This window comes from Gossypium raimondii, chromosome 4 (assembly GCF_025698545.1).
Source record: "Gossypium raimondii isolate GPD5lz chromosome 4, ASM2569854v1, whole genome shotgun sequence".
Classification (NCBI taxonomy): Eukaryota; Viridiplantae; Streptophyta; class Magnoliopsida; order Malvales; family Malvaceae; genus Gossypium; species Gossypium raimondii.
Genome location: NC_068568.1, coordinates 300,247 through 324,650, shown reverse-complemented (window position 1 = coordinate 324,650; position 24,404 = coordinate 300,247). Strand labels below are relative to the sequence as shown.

Sequence of the window (24,404 nt, the reverse complement as noted above, 5' to 3'; positions counted from 1 at the left end):
TTTTTTTACAATTTTATATCAAATCTAAAAGAAAATACATATATATGATGAAATTTAAACTCAAAATCAAGGTTGTTTGAACGGGACTAGACCGACTAGTCAAATCGGATCTAGCCAAGATACTGGTCTAAAATAGGGCATTTAATCAGTTGACCTAAGAACTGGTATGGACCGATTGAACCGGACGGTTGAATCAAATTTTTTATATTTTTAATATTTTTATGAATCTTTTAATAATTTATTTGATCGAACTCAACATATCAATTAGATCGATTAATCGATAACTTAATCAATTCGATTATCAATCCGGTTGTATAACATTTGTTCACTCAACATTGCTATTTCGAACAAATTTATATTTAATTTTAATGATAATATTTTATGAAATATTTAGATGATTATTTTCCTCAATTGTAATAAGCTAAGTATATATATATATTATATGTACATGTATGGTGCGGGTAACCTTTCATGGTCTTTCACTGTACAGCCGATCCCACACGCCCTTCTCTCTCTCTCTCTCTCTCTCTTTGTTTCTTCGTCTTTTCATGCTCTCCTTTCTCTTCTTTTTCTTCTTTTTTTTAATTTTCCCCTTTTACTTTCCGTTTCTCTCTCTTTCACTGATACAAAGTAAGATTTTCCTCAGCGTCTGGCATGAGCTCAACACCGTATTTCTCTCCCCAATTCCCCTCTCTCGATGTTTTCGTAAGTGCCTCCTTTCATTCCTCTCTTTTAAATGGAGAAATTGGCCTCGAATTTGATTCAAACTTTTACGAAATTGCTGTATTAATGGCCTCTCTTTGAATCGGTGTGCGTTTGTTTTGGTTTCAGGAAAGAAAGGAAAGTGAAGTATTACCGGTAGAGGGGAGTCACCGGAGCTGGGAGACTAGAATCGACGGTGGTATGGACTTGGACTTTCGCCGGCAGCCGCATGCGGTGGAGTTCGACGTTGATTTCTGGCCCGTTGAACATCCTATGGAACCACAAGATGAAGATCGTCCTGTTAAATGCCCAATGTCAGCTGCTTCGTCCATCAATGTATGTTACTATGTTATTTTTAAAACCATATTTAGATTTTTTTTTAAACAAGATATTAAAAAAGGTTAAATTACTAAAGAAGCCCTTAAACTAGTTTTTTTTAAAAATAAGCCTCTAAACTTTTGTTGCAACTCAAATAAACCCTTATGTTTTGATTTGTATTTAAATTAGCTCTTAAATAATGATTTATATTAAGAATTTTATTTAAGTTTAAACTAAAGGATAGAGGCTTATTTAGATACAAGTTAAAGATTAAGAGCTTATTTGGTTTTAAGGGTTTATACAAATCATTAAAAGGTCAAATTACTACAGAAGCCCTTAAACTAGTTTTTTAAAAATATGCTTCTAAACTTTTTTGTAACTCAAATAAACCCGTATATTTTGTTTTTAAATTAGCCCTTAAATAATGATTTATATTGAGAATTTTATTTAGGTATAAGTTGCAGTATAGATGCTTATTTGGATACAAGTTAAAAAAAGATTAAGAGCTTCTTTGGTTACCAATTAAAGTTTAATGGATTATTTGTTTTAATAAATGTATAAGGACTTAATTAAATATACTAACAAAATTCAAAGGCAACCTCACCCTTCTTCCTTTTTTTTTTTTTGGCAATATTCACATCTCTTAAGTAAGGTTTCGGTTTTGAGTATTGTCAGGGTGAAGATTGGCATTAAAAGAGCTTTTCTCTCTCTCATTCGGAATCTAATTCGACTCGATTCAACTCCAATATACTCAGTAGCACAATATGACTTATTTAAAATATTAACCATTTATATATATTCTCAATATCTCTTAAATAAAATTTCAATTTTGAGTATTGTAAATAGAGAAAGTAGGGTTACAATATCCTTTCCCCTCCGTTTGGGGTTTGGCCTGACTCGATTTTGGTATAGTTGTAGCACATTGTGGCTATTAAATATTGAAATATTCATATTCGACACTCAAATCCAAATATGAACATATTTGCCTTAAGTATCATTATCAAATTTTCTTCATATCTAAAATATGTATTGTTTTTGAAGGATGGAAAAGGGCATGAAGAAATGGTAGTCGGAGAGAGTTCGCGTAAGAGATCAGAACAACCACAAACGGTGAACGGAATTGGGGTGGCAGCAATGATGGAGCCACTGGTAAGAGCGGTGCGTAAAAGGCAACACACGCTCACCCGCGACAACCACATAACGGTGGAGCCTCGTATCGGAAAACCGTCTCTCCCTCCGATCCCGATCCCGACTCCAACTCTTACCGGTTCCCAAATGCTTCAACAACTTGACAAAGCTTAACTCATTTACCAAAAAAAATTACCCATCTTTTTTTTTTCAATGCATTTGGAGAGTTGAGAAAATTGAAAATTTTCCCTTTTATGCAGGAAAGGGAAAATCCAAGAAAATTTGTAACCCAGGCTTTCATAATCTAGTGCTAGCATGTTGAGATCCTTTATGTACATTGTTTTAAATTTGAAGTTTTCTTTAATGAAGAAAATCTATAATTTCTTAAAAAAATACGAGATTGAATCTAATTAGTTCGTACAGTTATATTGAATTATTTTTAAAAAATACGTTGGACCAATTCAATATTCGAATTTCGGCTTGAAGAAAAGAGTTGAGAAATGCATTTCACTTTGGGAAAATGTCGAATATGTATTTAATATGAGTATATTTAATTTTTCTTATTTTTCGTGTATTGAGATTATTAATAGATCTACGTTTGTCTATGTGTACAACATTAAGTAAATGAAGAATCAAAACATCTAAGTTATTTTTCTTTAACGTATATGAAAGTAGAGGCAAAGTTATATATATATATATATATATATTTGGAGGGACCGGATTTGAATTGCAAATCTTTGAAGAGAGCTAAAATATAATTTAGTCGAACTTTACAATTTTCAAGGGATTAAGCTGTAAAATTTTGAGTTTGAAATGGACATAATTTTATATTTTAAAAGGGTCAAAATCAATTTTACTATTAAATTAATTTAAAATTTTGTAAATATTTAAAGGACTAAAACGATAGTTTTTACAAACTTTTCAAAAAAATTAAATTTTTCAAGAAAAAAAGCAAGAACTTTTATATAATATTTATTGAAAAATAATTTTGATATTATTTTTACCAATTCAAAATCGTAATAAACTAGAATTAATTATAAATTAAATAAAAACAAAATTTAATTGGATTGAGTCCAAGCAATGAGGGTTTTTATCCAAAGACAGAATCCTATAAATAAACAATAAAACAAACAGAATGAACTGAAAGTGGAAAAAAGAAGCTCATTTCCTCGATTATGAAGAACATAGTAGAGGGGACCATTTTTCTACTAAAAACAATTCTTCATTTCATCTGTTTGAAAAAGCATGCACTATGTGCCTCTGCCTGCCCAACACTAATTTTTTTTCTTTTTAATTTATTTTTATTTTTATTTAATTTTATTGCTAAATAAATAGATCTGTTTTGATCTACTTTTTTATGTACCCATAGTAATTATTTAAGCTACACTACAAAATTGATTATACTGTTTTCTTATTTAGTATTTTTTTATTAATAATAATGTTTAAATTATTAATTGCATCTTATTTCATTCAAAGAAAATGTATAAAAGTTGACACATGTCATATTATTATTGGTTTATTAATATCATAATTTAAATAAAATAAAATAAAATTAATAATTTAATAGATTGAAAACCAAATTCTCTTTATGCTATTTTATATGTTTTAAAAAATTATTTATATTTGACACCATAAATACAATGATTTGTTTATCCAGTAAAATTTCGGAGTTGAGTTTTCTTAAAACTACTTAAAAACAAAAAAAATTTATCAATATACTAAATATTCACTCTTATACAATATTATTTTCGATAAAAATTATTAAAAATACAAAATATCAATGAGATTTGAATTTTTCCGAATTTTCAAAAACACATCTGTATTCAAATCCAAAACTAGATAATATACTTAATTCCTTTTATTCATGATATAATATATCCCTTGATTCTGCCATCTTATCTGCAATTATTTATTGATTAATGGATTTATTTTCATAAACATAATCTTCTTTAACTTTAATAAAAAGAATGGACCATTTTCTTTTAAAACCGAAAAAATTTTATATACAAAAGAATGTCAGCAAATGCAGCATGTGGGGACAAAGCTCCAAAACAATTTTCTCACTCATGAAGCACAGCACCCTCTTTCCCTAAACCAGTCTTCAGACAAAAAGCATTCCCTATATATATTGCAATCAAAATATATATACTCACATTTATATGCATACATACATATATATAAAGTTAAAAAAGAGACTGTATCACTTTTTCTTACAATATAACGTTACCTGTTTCTAAAAGGAAGGGGCGTATACATCAGAGAGAGAGAGATGTAGTTTTCACTTTTCACCTATGGGTGAGAGAGAGTGAATAATTGCATTACTTTAACTTGGGTGTGAATATCGGTTAGAGAGAGAAATATGTTATTATGACTTAGGTATCAGATATGAGGAATGTGAGTAAAAGTACCATGAAAGCCCCTCTATTAAGAGTCGGATTACATTTTACCCCATCTACTCAAAAAGAGCAAATTAATCATTGTGTGCTAAATCAAATAGTAAACTAATCATTCTGTTAAAAATTTCATTCATTTTTACTGTTAAAAACTAGTTCCACTATTTTTATCCGTACAAATGAATGAACTTTTAATAGAAAGGATCAATGTGCTCTTTGAACAAACGTATAATGACTAATTTGTCCATTTTTTTAATAGAGATTACAAAAGACAATCTAACTCTTAGTACGAGAAACTCTATGATATTTTTGATATTTTTACCATATATGTTCAACAAGGACATGATTAAAGAGAGAAATTTAGTGTTCCACCTTTCACCTATGGGTTAGGGAGTGAAAAACTAATTACTTTCAGTCAATATCAGTCTAAATATATATATGGAGAGACAGGGGTTCACCTTTGGGCTAGAGAGGAACGGTGTTATTGTGCTCGGGCGTTAGTATCGGGATATGAGGTATGTGTTCAACAAGGACGTGATTAAACCAAGAGAAATGTAATTTTTCACCTTCACCTATGGGTTAGGGAGGGTGAGAAACTATTACATTGACTCGAATGTGAGTATTGGATACTGTAAATATCCGAGAAGAATGTAATACCGATAGCATATACCGATGATAGTTATCGATGCATAAAGGGAATGGCTGAATTCCTAAACAATGCCGATTGCCGTCCAACTTATTTTGTAGAAGACACTTCCTAATTGGACAGGACGAACACAAAGCATAATGTCACGGTTCACACCAACCTGTAAAGTATTATCCGTTTCAGCCCATTAGATCTCATGGTTTTTTTTCCACAAAAGATGTCTCACAGAGTGAGGATATGGCATGGAACACTTATATTCTGAGACTAACTCTATTACACACTTATGCATGATTCACGACTCCCTCTCTAGGACCGTGACATCTCTCGAATGAAAGTCCATTGTCCTCAACGACACATCATTAGTACCTCTAGAACTAACTCTGATACCAATTGTCACTACTCATACCAACCTACAAGATAATGTTCATTCAAGCTCGTTGAACCTCACAGTTTTGTCCATAAATGACACAGAACGAGTGATATGAACGCTTAATATAGTCGCTGTGAGATTCATAGTTCTCACTGGACCACGACACATGGCAGCCACAAATTCATTGTTCAGCTAGGGACGAGCCTTAATTGGTTTAAACCGATTTAACCAACAAAACCGATCTGATTTAGTTGATTTGATCACAAAGCAGAAACAGTTTTGGGCTATAAAATCTAACAATCCAAAATAGCTAATAACCTAAGATGTGCATCACAAGATCACCATAGATTCTACACATCAAATTTTACACTATAAATAGCTTGATGAGCTCTCCATTGAGGCAAGCTCAATAAAATTTCTTTATGTAACTTACATGAATAATCCTCCCATTCAGTGATTGCAGCAGAAAAAGTGGCTAAATTGAAATAACCTTGACCCGCACTTTGAAAAACTGTTTCAACCAGTTTAGTATCCTTCAGAAAAACGGAATTCACCTGAGTAATCTTCTCTGATTGTGATCGTGATAGTCGAACCGTGTTGCCTGATTGAACCTCGTTTGTGAAAGCTTGAGATTTGCATCCTTCCCAAAAATAAAATTGCGCCACCTGTTCGTCATAGAGATTAACATATTCTCCTATCTAACACTCACATCTAAGTTCCAGTAACATAACGCTTAGTACATTTTTCGATGCAACACTTATATTAATGAAATTAAATGGCTTCTTTTCCATTCTTGATCTATTGAAACCGATTCTTCAATGCAGCAATTTGAAGTTAAGATGATTATCTGAGTCTAATTATGTTTTAGTCCCTCTACTACGTCGAAATTTAATATCTAATCCCTCTACTTTAATTTAGTATAATTTGATCCCTTTACTTTTATGATGATATTAGTAAGTCCAGATTGATAACACTATTAACCGCTGCGGTTAGTAACAATATTAATGGTGTTAACAGATTCATAGATATCAACGTCATCACTTTAGTGGCAGGTGTTATCAATTTGGACCTATTAATGATCTTGTAAAAGTAAAGGGGTCAAATTATATTAAATTAAATTACAGTAATACGATCGTATAATATTCTTTTATCGCTCATAATTAACAAAATTTTGAAGCTGAAAATACCAATAGTAAGAATACCTGAAGTGAATGCAGAACATTGACAAATTTATGGTCAAGCAACTGATCTCGCCTTGCTAATTGCATTGGTTCCATGAGGAGTTCGGATAAATCTGAGCCGAAGTTCATGTCTCGAGAATAATATACATCAAATCCAAGAGCATGTAATCTTCCCAAACGAATATCGAATCCGATGTCCTGATTAGAAGCTTGATGAGGAGAAAACCAATACATATTATCTGATGCTGGCAAAGGTAGCAATGACCATGGCACATTGTTAGACTTGAGTAATACGTTTTCTTCAAGTAGCAAAATAAGTTTAGCATCCTCGTCATGGGAACTATCACGGCTGAACCATAAAGTAAGTGTCAGCCGTTCTCCGCTAGTTACCTGTCAAATAATCTAATACATAAAAAAAACAAAGTGTAGAAACAAGGTAAAGGACCCGTTTTTATATAATGCAGCACAAGTTTGACTAATATCTTTGTTGCTTGATCCAAGCTCAAAAATCCTGCTTAGAAGTCAGTATCAAGCCGAACACTAAGCAGCTACTCGGCTTTTCCCAATTGAACATGAATAGCAGGGACCAAGCCAGAAAATTGCTTTAGGGGGACTAGAGATAAATCATAAATTATTGGGAGGGCCAAAGTGCAATTTTACTGTTATACTAGCATGTAATTTCATAAAAATTTAAGGGGTTAAATGGCAAATCTACAATTTCTGGGGGGCCCCTTTGCCTTCATCCTTGCCGAATGGCATCCACTTTCCTTTGATAGATGAACTAGATACTATAATATATATACACAAACACATATTACAAGAGAGACAGAGATCACGAAAGTACCTCATCAACGGAATGTGTATTGCGGCCGTCAGCTGTATAAATGACAGCATCCTGATATGCAATAACTAGGTGAGTATCAATCAAACGGTATATTAAACTAATGAGTAAACATTCTTTTCACTAGCTTCTATTCCTAATAAAGCGGAACATGGCTGCATCTTCTTCACTGATTTTAAATGATCCTAGACTATTTGGCTCCAACTCTTCATTTTTCTTAAAGTACCAATGTCTGACAAATGTCCCAAACATGGATATGGAAATACACCCTCCAAATACACGGAAAAGCGTTAAAAATTTAAGCACACCCCTGTCCAACATCAGGGTACAATCCATGCCAAAATCTTATAACTTATGTAGATCCATTTCAAAATCATATTACTAACAATTTGATTGTGCATCACCATTCTAATAAGAGAAGACATATCATAAGAAAATATTGAACACACGCACTTACTCCGACCATAGGTGCAATTGTTTTCAGTTCCCCGTCTTGGAAATGAAACAGTCCACCTTCGAAATCCTTTCCGTAACTATTCAAATAACAGACTGCCTTTGGACAAATAAGAAAAACACCCTCAACAAGAATTATTGACAAAAGACTAATTGCAAAGGACATTCCCCAAAAAAAAGCTGTGAACACAAACCGTAAAATCACGTTGCTTGAGATAAGGCCTGTTATCATCACTATGCCAACCTATGCTTGCTCCTCTGCTCCAACTACAAATACATATGATGTATGGTAATCACACAACATTTATCAAGGGTAAAGTGAATAAACAAGCAAATGCATAAAAAAACTCGTGTTTGAAATATATTCAGACATGGTTTTGGAGATGTCCAAAGGCAGTCTAAATATATGAAAAACTCACAAAAATCAACATAGTCAGACATATATCCGTATCCCACACTATCACCTGAATCCGAGTAATATAGTGTAAATGAAGCATTAGTGCTTGCAAGTTATTCGAGTTCGATTTGGAAAAACTAGAATTTGATTTTGTAGTTATTGAGCTGAGCTCGAGTGGAATTTGAGCATTGTATACTTGACTAGAACGGTTCGCAAGCCTAATTGAGCTTTTACTTTTCTAGTATATTTTTACAGTGAAATTACCTTTTTACCCTTATTACATGGAATGAGCTTAATTACAAATAAGTTCGAGCTTAAATATGAATAAGCTTAATCAAGCTTGAGTACGAAAATTGATAAACAAGCTTAATTGAACTTGAGCTTGAGTAGCTTGATTGTGTCTCAAGGCAAACTTGAGCTTAGAAATTGATGTTTGAGTGAGGAGCTTTGAATTTCAAGTCGAGCTCCGTTCGGCTCGATTACATCCCCTAGGTTTAACTACCCAAAGAAATTAAATTTCCATCGAAATATATGAAAAAACTCACAAAAATCAACATAGTTGGACATATATCCATATCCCACACTATCACTAGAGTTCGAGTAATATAGGTTTAAGTAGTGTAAATGAGACATTGGTGCTCGCAAGCTATTCAAGTTCAACTAAAAAAATTCGAATTTGATTCAATAATTAACAAGCCAAGCTCAAGCTGTCGATCAAACCGAATCCGAGCACTGTAATACTTGATTCAAACGGCTCGTGAGCCTAATTGAGCATTTTCCTTTTTAGTATATTTTATATTATAAAATTACATATTTACCCTTATTATATAAAATGAGCTTAATTACGAACAAACTTGAGCTTAAATATGAGTGAACTTAATCGAGCTTGAATTCTAAAATTGATAAGTGAACTTCATCGAACTCATCAAGTAGCTCAATTATGTCTCAAGCGTAGCTCAAGCTTAGAAATTGATGTTTGAGTCAAGCTCAAACCAAGTATCGAGTCCTGAATCTCGAGTCGAGCTCGAGTTTGCCACTATTTGAGCTCAGCTAGGTTCGATTACACCCAAACAAATTAAAATTCTTTATATCACTATTATCATATTTAAAAAATTTCAGGCCAAAATTGGTACCTAATGAGGCCAGTAAACTCCGTAACAAGCTCATATTCACAACCAAAGGTCTCCTCTACCTTCTCTTTCAACCTATCTGCAAATCAAAATTTCGAAAACTAATATTAACAATAATGATTTTTTCGATTAATAAATAACAGAAAAAGCAAAAAAAAAAAAAACGAAAAAGGATTTAAAAGAAAAAACAAGAGAACCTCTGATGGGAAGAAAAGGGATGATTAGATGAGCAGAATTAGTGGCTATGAGATGAGAAAGCGTCGTTGAAAATACGTTTGGCCTGTATCCAATCGTACTACAGCTCTTGTGTATGAACTCCAATTCCTGTTTCGAAAAAAAAAGGTTTTTTTTCGATAAAATTCATTCGTTAACTTGACGATATTATTATTTGGGATTGAAATTTTGGGGCTCTAACCTTGCATTCATCTTCTGTGAGGAAATTATGTAAAATTAACCTGGGATGGTCTTCCTCCATCTCAATGTCCGCCATTGTTTTTTTCTTTTTGCTTGCTTCACCGCTTAAAACTTGAAGGGTTTATGGGCCGGGTCAAGGCCCGGTTCCAAAAAAATTCAGATTCAAGCCTGAGTTTAGTTCGGGTAAGTCCGTTCAAATGATTCATTACACGGTTAAAAAAAATTAAACTAAAGTGGGCTAGGCCGACAAGGCTACGCCAACTGCCCAACTCATGATAAAATTCAAAACTATAAGGTTGGTCGAGTAAGTCTTAATTCAGTTAGCATCGGTATTATTGTTAATGTAAGAGAACGTGAATTTAAGTTTGCTGAAGCGTGTTATCCTTTTATTTAAAGACTAAAAATTGTAATGTTTAACGTTTTGATCATTCAACTTTAAAAAATTATAAAATGATCATTTAATTATTCAAAAATTTTTATCTAAGTTATTGGGCAATGCCCTGATATGCTTGGTTGGGTCAGATTATGGCTCCAACATTTACTTTTTACTTTTACCCCGAAGAAAATATGTTTTGTTATTGAAGATATTTTTTTATTAAATTTAAATCTATCCTCTTATCAAATTTGCCATCTTGACGAGTCAAGTTTATTATATGTTAGGTTAATCTGGATCGAATCAATTCAGATTTTAAAATTTTTTGAGTCAATGGAGTTCAAATCAATTTTAAGTGTTGTGCTCGAGTTGTTTTGAGTTCAAGCCATACGGGTTTGAGTTCAAATCATTTTACGCGCTGATCACTTCAAGTTTAAATCATATATAATTCAAGTAAAATTTGAATTTGAATCAAATTGAATTCACGTTGGGTGAGTTCGAATTGTTGACTTCTAATAATGAAATCAAATTGAATCCGATTTAAGTTCGGTTAATTAATTTAGATTTTCGAGTTCAAACTAGAAGTAACAAGTCTAAATATAATTATATCATGTTCAAAATCACTAAATTAAATCATTTCTAGTTTAATTTATTTCAAATTATTTATCAAACCATTTCGAGTTTAACTTCGATTAATTGTTCATGTGTTTACATTTGATTGACTTAAATGGCCACATGTAATTTCTTTTAATGGAAATGGTCCATGGACTAACTTGATGTACGGAATGAATGGAGAGAAACAAAATGGCTGAAAAATTAGTAAAAGGACCAAATTAAAATTTTCACTATATTAAAGGGATCAAAACAAGTATTAAACCATTAAAAAATTGAGTAACTGCTAGTCATGAAAAATGTCAAAGTCCCCATGGATAATTAGGGTCACTGCTTACATATTTCCCATCAAAAGGATTGTAAACTTGAATCCTCCATTCATCTTTTTCATCACTTCCATGGCTACTGAAATTAATCACAGAAGCTTCCAATATATCTTCCCAGCTATCATCATCATCATCATCATTTAGCTTAATCAACGGCTGTCGTTCTTCTTCACCTTCATCACCTACCTTTTCAGCCGTCGATGATAACGGTGATGATGATGGTGATTGATGATCACCATCATCATCCTTTATTTCCCACATACCATTAATGAAGCTTTCAAGAGCTTGAATTTGCAACAACGGGATTCGATCCACAAATGGATATTCATAACACCCACATACACCCATAAGTTTACACCATTGATAAAACTCATATAACTGGTCCGCTTGTAAAGCTGCTTTTTTATATACACTAAACGCCGATACACAACACTGGTATGTCGGCATTTGGAACATGTTTTCCAGCAAGAAAACGATGTCGTTTTTGAACACGGTGTAACATACGAAGCTGTCACGGATTATATGCTTCATCGCCGTTTGAATCAAGAAGTTTCGTGCCGTGACCCCGGTCGGTTTACATTCGATGACACGGTCGATCAAACTTTGAATCTGTTCTAACACTTCGAGAACTCTTCCGATTTCTTCCGGCGAATTATCGGGCGGTCCGGGGCGGGCGCGATGATTATCTTCGTTGGAGATTTCGTCGAGTAAACGAGCGTAGGACCGGATAAACACGGTGAAACTCTCGGGGTCCGATGACGAAACGTCACGGAAATTGCAAGGGTATAAAGAGATTGAACCGTTGGACCGATTGATTAATAGTTCGGTTCGAAAAAGGCTGTCTTCGGGCGACGAGCGAAGTAGTCGGTGGAGTAGGAGTAAGCATTTTAATGCGACTCGCCAGCTTCGAGTTTTCCCGAAGCGGCGAGCGAAACCAAGGGAGAAAGCTCGGCAACAAGGTGGAGAAATGGCGAATAGCCGGAGCAATTGGTGGACGTATTTGTCGGATAACGGAGAACTGTTCGGAGCCGTTGCTTTTACAATGATGTGATCAACGTTGCAAAGGCCTCCCATGGTGGCGATTTTGGCGTAGCTAAGGCATGTATGCTCTTTTAAAGCATTGAAAGCTTGTTGAAATGATTTAGTCATGGTTTTTTAGGGAAACCCTAAAGAAAGGGTTTTTGTGTGTGTGTGTGTTTTGGGGTCTAAATGCATGAAATTTATGGCATGGGAATTGGTTATTTATGGTTGTTTATTATATGTTGCAAAAAAGGTTAAAATATGTTGTTAGTACCTATATTTTGAAAAAGTTTGACATTTGGTTCTTACATTTAAAAGGTTAGAAGTTAAGTCTTTGTACATTTTAAATTCATTAAAAAACATTAAAATCGTAAGTATTTTTCATCAAAATTTATTAATTTGACATGCTGTTTAGGCTACTATCATTTGAAGTTAATGTTTTAAAAACCAAATGAATGGTCGAATGTGTTAGACCATCAGTTCGACCACTATTCTAACAATAATTAGATAAAAAATTAAAAAATTGACAAAATTTATTAAAATTTGCATATACATATTCAACCACCTGTTTATTGTCCGTTTTTTTTTTATCAATTTCGAGCGGTTTGCTCAAAGGCTAGCTTAATGCTTTTGTCTAGATCGGTATAACGGCTTGTTCATGGTCCAACGGATCCAGTTCCAATATTGTGTGACATGTCATATGATTGATGTAAAATAAATATATTAAATTAACAATTTTCGACGGAAATTAAAATTTTAAAATATAAGGACTGAATCTCAAATTGTATAGAAGTACAGGATTAACAACATATTTTAACCAAGAAAAAATAATAATAGGTTTCAAGATTTACTATGCCATTGGATTGATCGAAACTAAGCTACAATTTCGAGAAGAAAAAAGTGTTTTGGTTTTAGTGAACTAAATAAAATATGAAAAATTAATGTAGTTGTCAACAGATTGAGCAAAATGAAATATCTTTATTTAATGACTTTTTGATGCCTTTTGGTGATTAGGGAGAATCTTTTATTTAATTAATTTAAATTTAAATTAATTTAACCATAAAAATTAATATTACGAATTACAGCATAAAATTCAAAATTATTCGAAATTAAATTAAATAAAATTTAAAATAATCTAAATTTATAATAATTCGAATTTGAAAATTAAATTATCCAAATCCAAATTTAACTTAAAATTGTTTGGAATGAATCCAAAGAGTGACAACTTACAACTTGGTTTGTGCTTGGTCGACAAATAATAATAATAATAATAATTATTATTATTATTATGTTAATTAAATTACGACACTAAATTAATAAATTAAAATATTAGGGATGAGCTTTTCAACGGGAGAATCAATATTTGAAGTACAAAATGTTAAGAAGATAAGAAAGAGTACTTCATTAGGCATATATGAGAAATAGGGATGAAGTTAGAAATTGTTTGGGGACGTCGGAATTAAATTATATATGTTTATGATAGTAAAAGTATAATTTCGTCATTTTAATAGTCTATATCTTTATAAATTTTAGAGGATCAGATCAAATTTTTATCATTTTTGAGAGGTCAAACTGTAATTTTATTATTAATAATTTAAACTTTTATAAATTATAAAAGGCCTAAATGAAAATTTTCTATTTTAGGGGGCCGGGCACCTGCTAACCCCTTAGATCCCCCTGATGGGAAACATACAAGAAAATCCAATGTATGGTAAGAAATTAAGAACTATACATGTAATTTTTTTTAAGTTATAATCAGAATTGTTTATACTATAAGTACCAAAATAAATAAATAATTTAATAAATTAATTTACGAGACTAAATCTAAATCAAACTCATATTACACGTATAACTATATTAGAAATAGGGCGTAGTTAAAAGGTAAACAAGACCTTGGCCTCCTATTTATTAGGTGTTTCTCGATTCGATCTTATATATAGGTATTGAATAGTGGCAGAGTTCAAAAAAAAAATAAATTGGGGGGCCAGAATTAGATTGTATATTTTTATGATAGTAAAAATACAATTTTATCATTTTAATAGTCTATGTTTTTATAATCTTAAAACTTTAAATCAATTTTTATCATTTTTAGGGTCAAAGTGTAAATTTATTATTACTAATTTAAAATTTTATAAATTATATAAAATATCTAAATGAAAAATTTACTCTTGGCTTCGCCCACACTTCCAATCAACAAAACCATATTCATAAGTAAGATGTTTCTTAAGGGAGGTTATGCTATAATTGTTCTGAGAAAATCCAAGTAAAATATAGTTAAGCCACATTTTAACTTCTTTAAGGGTTAGATTTTATGGTCAAATTAGATTTTCTAAAATGTTGATTAGATTAATTGGCCAATATTTAGATTATTGGTCAAATTATGATTATGTTCAAGATTTAATCAATATTACTTTTAGGAGTTATAATTAAATATATCAATAGTTTTTATTAAAATTAATCATTATAAGTATTGAATTTAATAACCGAGGTTAACTTAAACTTATTGTTTATTTAATTCATATATATTTAAACATAAAAATTCAAGTTTCTGAGGTTGCTTCTTTTATACATAATGTATAGAATTATCTATAGCCCCTCCCAAATTAATAAATATGAGGATAGTGCACTTCAGTACCCTCGAACCCACATTCTTCCACATTGGATTTTATGTCGAAATTGGTTATAATAAATTTAGAATATTAAAATTAAGTCAAACAAAGTATATGAAAGTGAAATCAAAATTATGACTTTTAATGTTAATAATAATTTTAATTAATAATATCATAATTTTTGTAATGAAATTAAGAGTAATTAATTAACTAAATAAGTATTTAATCATAATTTTTCTTGAATATTATTTTGTTAGAAATATACTGTTAAAGGAGTTCATTTACAAACATACAGATCTCACAATTCACGTGTTGAGGCCAATAGTAATGCATCAAGACGCACAACTAGAAGCCTCAACCATTGACACACAGACATGCATGCACGACTTTTGTAATGCCTTATTTACATGCAAGAACACAAACTCCATCCACTAGGTTTTTCATCAAGATTGGACTCTTCAACTTCTTTAGGTTTAGTTTCTAAGGAATCTCTTGAAGATTTTTCCCTAATTTTTTCCCCGCCAGGTTTTCCATCAAAATTCAACTCCCTGGTTTTAACTTCTGGGGAAAGAATTTCTAAGGTTTTAGAACCTTTTAAGGAACCTTCTTCTCGTGAAGATTTTTCTCTGTTCTTCTGCCTATGAGGTTTCCCATAAGAAATCGATTCTCCACTCTCGGTTTTAACTTCTAGGGATTCAAAATCTTGCGAAGACTTTTCCCTAATTTTCTCCACACGAGGTTTCTCATCAGAAATCAACTCCTCATTCTTGACTTTAATTTCCAAGGATTCAGAATCTTGCGAAGGCTTTTCCCTAATTTTCTCCCTCTTAATTTGAAGAAGCTTATAATATATACACCAAGGAAAGCTAATGAAATGTTCTTGATCATCCTCATCGTTATTTGAACCCCCAAAACTCGGATGGTATGTCACATGATACCAAGCTGAAGCTTTTGCAAATGCATCCTCTACACTATGACTCGCTTTCTCAGTGAACCAACTTTTGGCTTCTCTTCTCAATGATCTCACAGCTATATTTACGGCTTCTAAATCGACTTTTCGATCGAAAGATTTAGATAATTTCAAGATACAACCGCTGATGATCTCGGCCTCGGTTTTGACCCCGTAGGTACGCATTAGGCTAGCTAGTCTATTATCATATTGTTTCTTGTGATGAACCGCATCATTGACATAAGCTAGAAAGCCTTCGAATTCCATATCGGGGTCATACGAACGTTTCGCTATTGACTTGGTGAAGTGTTTACCGATACTAACCTCGGCTTCGATGCTTTTCACCTCGCGGTAGAGCTGGCCGATCACGGACTGTGATTCGTAGGTGAACTTGTCAGGCTTTTCCATGAAATCCGGGTATTCTTTGGCGCGTAAACGATGGGGTATTTTGGCTGGAATGCCGGTTTTGGGGAAGTCGACTGCGATGGACGATAACTTGGCAAGCTCGATACATTGTTCGCTAAGTGCCTTTGTGGGCTCCTTATCGGCGAACACCGTGTGGGCATTAGAAATGATGCCCAAGCTTTCATTGAGAATATAGTTTGTGAAATAGTTCGCCACCTCCTGCACATATAAGTGTATATATATAATTGAGTGTCGCTTCAAATCCGGGAAATAAAGTTATATATGGTAAAAATAATAGGTAAATTAGTTTCTACACATTAGATTTATGAGAAAATTGGTCTTCCGATCTATGTATGTCAGTATAAAGTACACGTGGCGTGCTATGTATCACTGTTTGGTTATTCCATCTGTAAGTTTTTAACAATACAAATAATGTAATTTTTAATAAAAAGGACTAATTTGTTATTTGATCTAACATATAAAGACTAATTTGTTATTTTTAGTATTTGGGACAAAATACAATCTGACTCTTTGTATAAAGGCTTTCATGGTAATTTTAGTGTTATAAGACACGCTTACTTCTTTTTTTAGTATATGATTTGAGCAAATACCTCTATGGTAACATCATGGTCTAACGGGACACTTTGTGCAGCACCATAATCCATGGGAGGATATCTGCAGGGGGGAATGAGATCTTCATCCCAAGAAACGAAATATAGATCGCCATCCAGATCGCTTCCGGAACATTCGTTCGGATGTGGTCTGTATGATCACGTAAACAAATTATTTAGTTTGAAATATTAAATACATATTCGGGTATGATTCTCAAGCAACATAGCAAATAAGTACAAAAGTGCATTTGAGTATTGGATAGTCATACCTATGGCCTTTCTGTGGGAAAACAATGCAGTCCACCATGTGATGCAGAACGACGGCATCCACGGCCTCTAGAACTCGTAGGTCACCAGGGTGCAAACACGGATTTTTGGCAATGACAACCTTCCCTTCAACAACATGGTAGTTTTGGTATGACCTAGCGTCGCCGCTCGAAGATTGGCTTGGTTTAGTTGAGTATTGGACAAACACTTGACCGTATTCAAGTGTCCCTGTTTCATCTAAGCACCCCATCAGAATTCCTCCTTTGTCAATCGAAATCCTTGTTCTAGTCCTTAGATCTAGCAGCTTCGATGCACGAATCGTTCGTAGCATCATTGAAAGGAACGGTTCCGAGTCTGGTTTGTAGCCGCACAAAAGCATTTCTCTTAAAACCTTTACAATTTCACCATGGTGTATGCCTTCCAATGCCTCCTTCGCATTTTCTGGATCCATCAATATTGCATCCAATCGAGCCAAAAACGCTTTCTGTTTCGCCTTGAAAACACTATCCTTGACCCCAAGTGTCGACATAAGTATGATTATTTGTCTATTAAGATAACAAGTGTGGTACTTGCTCCACGACAAAACATCAAGACTCGTAGAGTCCGCTTCGAACTTCTGCATACTATTCCTCAACGATAACTTCACCGACGATGAGGGATCAACAGCTACAACTCCTTTGTAACCACCATATCGAATTTGAAACGCAGATGGAGTTTGTCTCAAGCCACATTTCCATGCTACTTGCCTAGCAAGTTTAGCCGATATTTTCCCGATACCATCGGAGAAGTTATACTTATTCCCACCAGTTTCAACTTCAATGTCGGGAATTTCCTCGATTTCATCCTGACGAACTTCTAATGTTTCCCTCGATGAGCTTAAAGATTGGCCTAACCTAGCTGCATATTTCGCCACATTCCTAATAACATGAATATGACCCATTTGTCCTCTTATATTATCAGCAGTAAGCCCAGGCTTGGATGCGAACATCCAAATGGAATTTTCTCTTAACTGACTAGTTGAACAAGCAAGAAACTCAAATTTCTTATCGCCAATAAGTATCCCGTTTCTCAAAGTTGATAATATCCTCTGATATATCCTACTAGGCTTCCCATCGGTACTAGATGTACTCGGCGTTGACAAATCCATTGAATGTATCTTCCCAAGCTCCTCGTCAACGAAAGAAACTCGTAAAAAGTTATCAATATCTTTAATATAACTACGAAGGACCCTGTTTGAAAGATTAACGTCTGGACCGCTGAAATACACTTTAGACGGTGTCACTTGAATCCTCCTTACTGCTACTAACCCTTCATCGAGTTTGGGTGGTCGAGGACGCTTATCGGCCTTACGATACTCCTTGTAACGATCATTCAACCACTTGACTGGATCATAACAACAATCTCTGAGACCATGCATTTTCTCCAATGCATGTTCTATGAATAAAGTTTCTATCCTGCAGGGATCAACAAGCTCAAAGAACCTGGAATCAAGTGCCGTAGGAGGCAAGCAACCGTGCTGGAGCAAAGCATTCACTTTGAACAAGATGTTGTAAGGCAAATCAAAGCCTGTTGGTGGGGTTATTATGGGGACAAGATCGGTGTTGGATGAAAATTGGGAGCCGGGTTCGATAACGAAATTGTCTTCAATTTTCTTGTAATAAAAACTGGTGTCGAACCTTGGGAGCTGAACTGATCGAGGAAGCTCTATGCACATGGCGAATGATTGACCAATACAATGGCCTGGCGTAAAATCTACTTCCCTGACCCATTGCTCATCGTCTGTGAGTTCCTTGGAAGAGCTGAGAGCAGTTGATAGATCTTTTTCATAGATCCTAGGGGCTCCAAGTAACTAGAATATAAAATAGATGGCGAAAAAAGTCAATAATCCCCATGATACTGTGGCATAACTAAAATACTAAATACTCATATTAATTTGACTTCAATTATTAAATTAACTATTTAATAGAAAGATTAAATTCTTAAAATTAAAAATAAAGACACTAAATTTTAAATATATAAAGAATACAAGGATTGAGAGTGGAATTAGACCTTTTATATAATATCTTTTAATCCAATATCTTCAACTTTTTTTTAATTTTTTTTAATATTTACCCAACAGCACAAAAATCTCATAACTTACTCATAATACCCATGTCTATTCTCTAAACTAAAAATAGCTTAAGGGCCAGTTCTTCATTATTTTTGAAAAGTGCTGTGGAAAAATTCTGTTGAGAAGTGCTTTTGAAAAATTTGGTTTAAAATTTGAGTGTTTAGCATTACTGTCAAAAAGTGTTTTTGAGAAATAAAACGTCCATTTTAGACATTTTATTATTAAGTAACAAATATGCATTTAAATAATATTTAAATTAGTTAATATTAGTATATTTTAGTAAGAATATAAAAAATTATTATAACTTGTTGTTAATATTTTAATATATGAAATATAAATTTTAAATATTTTTAAGCAATAAATATTAATTATTTATAAAATTTAATTAGAAAATATAAACTATATTTTAAATATTTATATATAACCATTAAATATTTGTAATTAGTATTTTAAAAAATATTTTTTTATTTCTAATTAATGATTTTAACACAATTGTAATTAAGCACCAAGAAAAAAAATAAAAATACAATGTTATTGGAGGGGTGAAAAAGTAATTAAGCACTAAAAGTGCTTTTGGGGGAGGAAAAGCTAAAATTTTTAGCTTCTCCTTTTCAGCTTCATTTCAGAAGTGCTTTTCAAAAGTACTTCTGAAAAGCTAAAAATTTCAACTAAAAACAACTTGTTCTTCACAGCTTTTTTTTCAAAAATATTTTTTTAAGCAATAAAGAACTGGCCTTAAATCTAGTTATATACGAAAATAGTGTAAAATTACAGTACTAGTCCCATAGTTGCCTCTCTGTACTTTTAAAATGAGCAAAATCATGTCCTTGTACATTAAAAGAAATAGTAAAATTATCATTTTCATAATTGTCCAATAAAAAATATTAATTTAATGAGATTCTTTTAATTAAATGATGTGACTTTAAAATATGATATTACATATTCACTCGACCCATTCTAGCTTAAAAACCTACTTATTTAAACTAGAATTGATCCCATAAATATATTATATCGCTTAAAATGCCACTCCATATTTTACATTAATATCACATATCTCAAAAATTAACAAAAAACAATCATTTTATTCATCCTAAGGTATAAATTTTTTGGCATAATTTCATCTTCCAATTTTATAAAAAATTATTTTACTTTTTTATTTAATTTTTCATCTTTTTAACTTTTAAAGTTACATTATTTATCAAATCACATCAAAATAAATAAAGAAATTAACGTTTATTAACTTTGTTGACATGGCAGTACATGTATATAACACGTTCGCAATTTATTAATTGCAAATATGGTATCCACATAGATTGTCAAACTTGTCCATTCATTTACAAACATAATTTTAAAAGCTAAAAGAAGTGAAAATTAGATGAAAAGTTAAATGATTTTTTTTGTAAAAATGAAAGGCTAAATAAATTATTATGTAAAACTTTTTCACTCAGTAATTTATATTTATTTGTATCCAATATGAAAACCAATCCAAATTAAAAGTAATCGACTTCAAACATACCTGAATGAGCAAACATTTTTTGGTGTGATCAGGCACATAATGTAACACCATCTGCAAAACGTTTTCATTGTACAGCTCGAGCTTGTAATCGAGAGAATTGTAGGACAGAAAGAAGTACAACTTGTCCAATTTTTGACCATACTTGAACGAAACACGAGATTGGTTCCAAAGCACAATGAATTTGTCTTTTGAAGCTGGACAACCAAAATGTAACACCAAGTCATCAATGCTATGGAGATCAAACTTGGGCTTTTGTGGGATGATATCGTGTTTCAATGGCCAGGCTCTCAAGTAAGAGTCGTTGTGCCAAAGTGATTGACTTGAGGTCCACGACAAGATACTTTCCACATCTTCCAAGTTTTTGAATTGTACCTAGTCGAAGATAGAAATTTTATTCAAAGGGTGGAGATAAAATGATAAAATTTTTAGAAAAAAAAATGGGTGTTAAAAAGAACTTAGTTAAACTTAAATTTAATATTTTAATTTAGGAGAAGGCTTAAAAGAAATGTTTTCCATCCAGCCAAGGGGACGAACTTGGGTACCTTGGCGAAAGATCTCGAGCCTTCTTTGTGACTAACTTTTACAGTCTCCACGCTTCCTTCACCAGTGTAGCTCTCGAGGAATTGCTTCACTTCGTCGACTGTTATGGCTGAAGCAAACCCGTGGAGCTTAATTGTCTTGCTCATTTCCTCGAACTGCAACTTCACTAACACCCAAAAGAATAAAAATAGAAATTACTGTTAACAAACAAGTTATTAGAGAAAAAGGAGTTTTTTTTTTGTAACAAATTGAAAAAAGTAATTTTATGAGACGAATTTAATTAAAATATAATATTAATTTAAAATATGATGTAAAATTTTAAAATATCTAATTTGTCCATAAACCTTGACTGCAGGATTCGATTTCTTCAAATTACAATAAATTATGTGAATATATCACATCATATTTTAATTTAATATCACATAATTTAAGTAAATTTATCTCCCAAAATGAACATTGGTTTGTATTTCTAATGCACAAATCCATACTATAATATAATGAACACACTTTTACCTATCCCAACATAAATATGAGAACATGATCTTCTTAATATGTAAAATTAATATATATATATATATATATATATCAATATTACAATATCAAAATATATCTATACTCAATATTCAACTCTAAATTCAAATAACATAAAATAAAACTATTATAATTGCATTCAAATATTTGACTTCATGGATGGTTAACGCTTTCATTTAGCTTTAATTAATTTAATTAATCAAAACTAAATCAAGTTTATAGCTGCTTTAATTATTACAACCATTTTGTATTTTCTATAATGTTAATATGTTATTCGAATTTTTCTATTTAAAATATATTTTGTTTCACGTAATCACGTGTATGCTAACACACACTTATGAAAACATAATTTCAAAGAAAATCAAATTATTTTAAATTTGAGGAAATCTAAAATTTCTCCATATAGCTTTCGGCTATGACTTAACAAATTTGATGATCTAATTCAAATGGCGCAATAAAACATAAAAGCAATTTCAAATTCAAAGAAAATTATTAGAACACTCTTGTACTGTGTTCTTGACTCACTTCTTTTATTAATTTAATCTCTACCATATTTTAATTGTTAATAATCCTTCAGTTTCTTGAAATACGTATTTTCAACACTAAAATCAACTTTTCATTAATTCACCAACTAATTTGATATAATTTTCTTTTAAATAAACACATGATGATCTCCAAACGATATATCGCATTATAACGTTTTCTAAAAATAAAAATAAAACTGACTTCGGAGAAGTTGATAGATTAGATCAGCAATTTATAACCAAAAAAAGAATCAAATCTTCAAAAAAATAGTGCACATACCTTCAATAAATTTGGCCAGGAAATTTTCAAAAAAAAAAAAGAAGAAAGAAAAATCGAGTCAGCCATGAATGAATTCAAAAGTAAAGAAAAAAGATGACGAAGAATTAACCATGGCAAAAAGCAAATATAAAAATAAAAAAGGATCAGAGAAACTCACCAGACTTGGAAAGAGAGGTATGAGAACGAAGAAAAATGATTACGAAAAGAATCAAAAGATTCAAAACACAAAACAAAAAGAAGAAAATAAAGATATTAGAACAAGAATTCAAAGTAGAACAGAGAGATTAGAACGAAGAAGAAAAAAAGAGATTTTTAAAAAAAATCGAAGAACAGAGAGAGACTTTACTTGAATTTGAAAGCGGGAATTCACAATTACGAAGAAATTTTGAGAGATTTTCGGAGGATGAATGAAAATCAAAGGGAAAATAAGAAAACTAAAAGAGAGGGAGACGATGTGAAAATTGTGGCGCCAAGAAACTGATATTTAAATGTGAAAAAGGAAAATAAAAGTGAAGGTTTTTGGAGATTCTATGCTTTGGATTGAACGGTTAATTTTAGAATTGTTTTGATGACGTAAGGGAGATGACGTCAGATTCTCTCTTCCCCATTGGGTTTGATCATATACTGTTTAACTTAGTTGAGATCGACACGTTTCTAAATTCAATTCGTTAAAACTAGGGTTAATTCCACCGAACATCCCCAAATTATAACCTTCGTTCTAAAGTGGTCTAAAACTTTAGAACATCTTAATTATATTCTTAAACTATCGAGGTTATATTAATAATGTGACTCCAATACTAAAATCATTAATTTAACCGTTAAATAACATGTCAAGTCTTATGTGACATAGTTTAAAACAAAAAAGTTTAAAGAAAAATAAATGTTGTAAAAATTTTGATTTTGAAACTTTTACAAAAGCCTTAGCGCTCACTCTCTCTTTTTTCGATTTTACTTTAAAATTTTCATTTTAGATTATGCCACATAAGTTTTGACATGTCATTTAATGGTTAAACAATTTTAGCAATTGAAGGATCTGATTAATATAACTTTCATAGTTTAGGGATGTAATTAAAACATTTGAAGTTTAAGAGCCAACGTAGAATGAGAGTCATAATTTGGAGATGTTTGATGCAATTAACTCTATTTTTTTCATATTAATAAGTTGGTCTAATTATGTGGCTTTCATAGTATTCCTTGAACTTTTGGGATTTATTCTTTTTAATTTTAGTTTCAGGCATTTAGTCTCCATGTTTAAGGGTCGGCTCTTTTATTGGGAGAAATCTTTGAAGTGTTACATTCTGAGCAATAGATCATACCCTCAAATAGTGGAAGTATTATTTTCGGAAGTCTATACTTGGTTTTAACCTCGAATTTTTGTTTTCCTATTTTGAGAAAAGTCTAAAAAGATTCACGGAATTTTGACAGGAGCACATAGGTTAAACAAAAGAATAGTGTTAGATTTTGATTATTTTTAATATTATAACAATGTGTTTTATTTATTTTGTATCTACACTTTAGACTGCTTAGCTAACTAGAATTTCATAATAAAATAATATAATTTTAGATAAAATAATTTAGAGGACTCCTTTCAAATGTAAAATTTGTTTTTAGTCAATTAAAAGCTATTATGCGGTAAAATTATATTTTAACTTCTTAAAAATGAAAAAGAAATTCTATTTAGTCCTTTTAATGTTGATGAAATTATAAGTTAATACAAAACAAAACTACACTTTAACCTCAAAAAAATTTAATTCGATT

The 24,404-nt window shown here is 31.8% G+C and overlaps 4 protein-coding genes across 4 annotated transcripts; 1 reads left to right on the top strand and 3 right to left on the bottom strand.

The window, feature by feature from the left end:
* Positions 1–459: 459 nt before the first annotated feature.
* LOC105779802 (uncharacterized) lies at positions 460–2,479 on the top strand. Its single transcript, XM_012603734.2, has 3 exons — positions 460–705; positions 832–1,038; positions 2,062–2,479. The coding sequence occupies exons 1-3, from the start codon at positions 655–657 to the stop codon at positions 2,320–2,322; spliced, it is 519 nt and encodes a 172-aa protein (XP_012459188.1). The 5' UTR covers positions 460–654; the 3' UTR covers positions 2,323–2,479.
* Positions 2,480–5,766: 3,287 nt separating this feature from the next.
* On the bottom strand, positions 5,767–10,048 carry LOC105779800 (uncharacterized). Its single transcript, XM_012603730.2, has 8 exons — positions 9,975–10,048; positions 9,757–9,883; positions 9,563–9,638; positions 8,227–8,299; positions 8,037–8,132; positions 7,583–7,633; positions 6,760–7,128; positions 5,767–6,222 (listed from the first exon to the last, which is right to left on the bottom strand). Exons 1-8 carry the CDS (start codon positions 10,032–10,034, stop codon positions 5,908–5,910), a joined length of 1,167 nt encoding a protein of 388 aa, XP_012459184.2. The 5' UTR covers positions 10,035–10,048; the 3' UTR covers positions 5,767–5,907.
* Positions 10,049–11,260: 1,212 nt separating this feature from the next.
* On the bottom strand, positions 11,261–12,433 carry LOC105779179 (putative clathrin assembly protein At2g25430). Its single transcript, XM_012602921.1, has one exon. It carries the CDS (start codon positions 12,431–12,433, stop codon positions 11,261–11,263), a length of 1,173 nt encoding a protein of 390 aa, XP_012458375.1.
* A 2,701-nt stretch (positions 12,434–15,134) lies between these two features.
* Positions 15,135–23,078, bottom strand: LOC105780729 (probable RNA-dependent RNA polymerase 1). The gene is made up of 6 exons (XM_052629025.1): positions 22,804–23,078; positions 21,314–21,477; positions 20,772–21,143; positions 17,148–18,994; positions 16,879–17,029; positions 15,135–16,486 (listed from the first exon to the last, which is right to left on the bottom strand). Exons 2-6 carry the CDS (start codon positions 21,455–21,457, stop codon positions 15,317–15,319), a joined length of 3,684 nt encoding a protein of 1,227 aa, XP_052484985.1. The 5' UTR covers positions 21,458–21,477; positions 22,804–23,078; the 3' UTR covers positions 15,135–15,316.
* Positions 23,079–24,404: the final 1,326 nt, after the last annotated feature.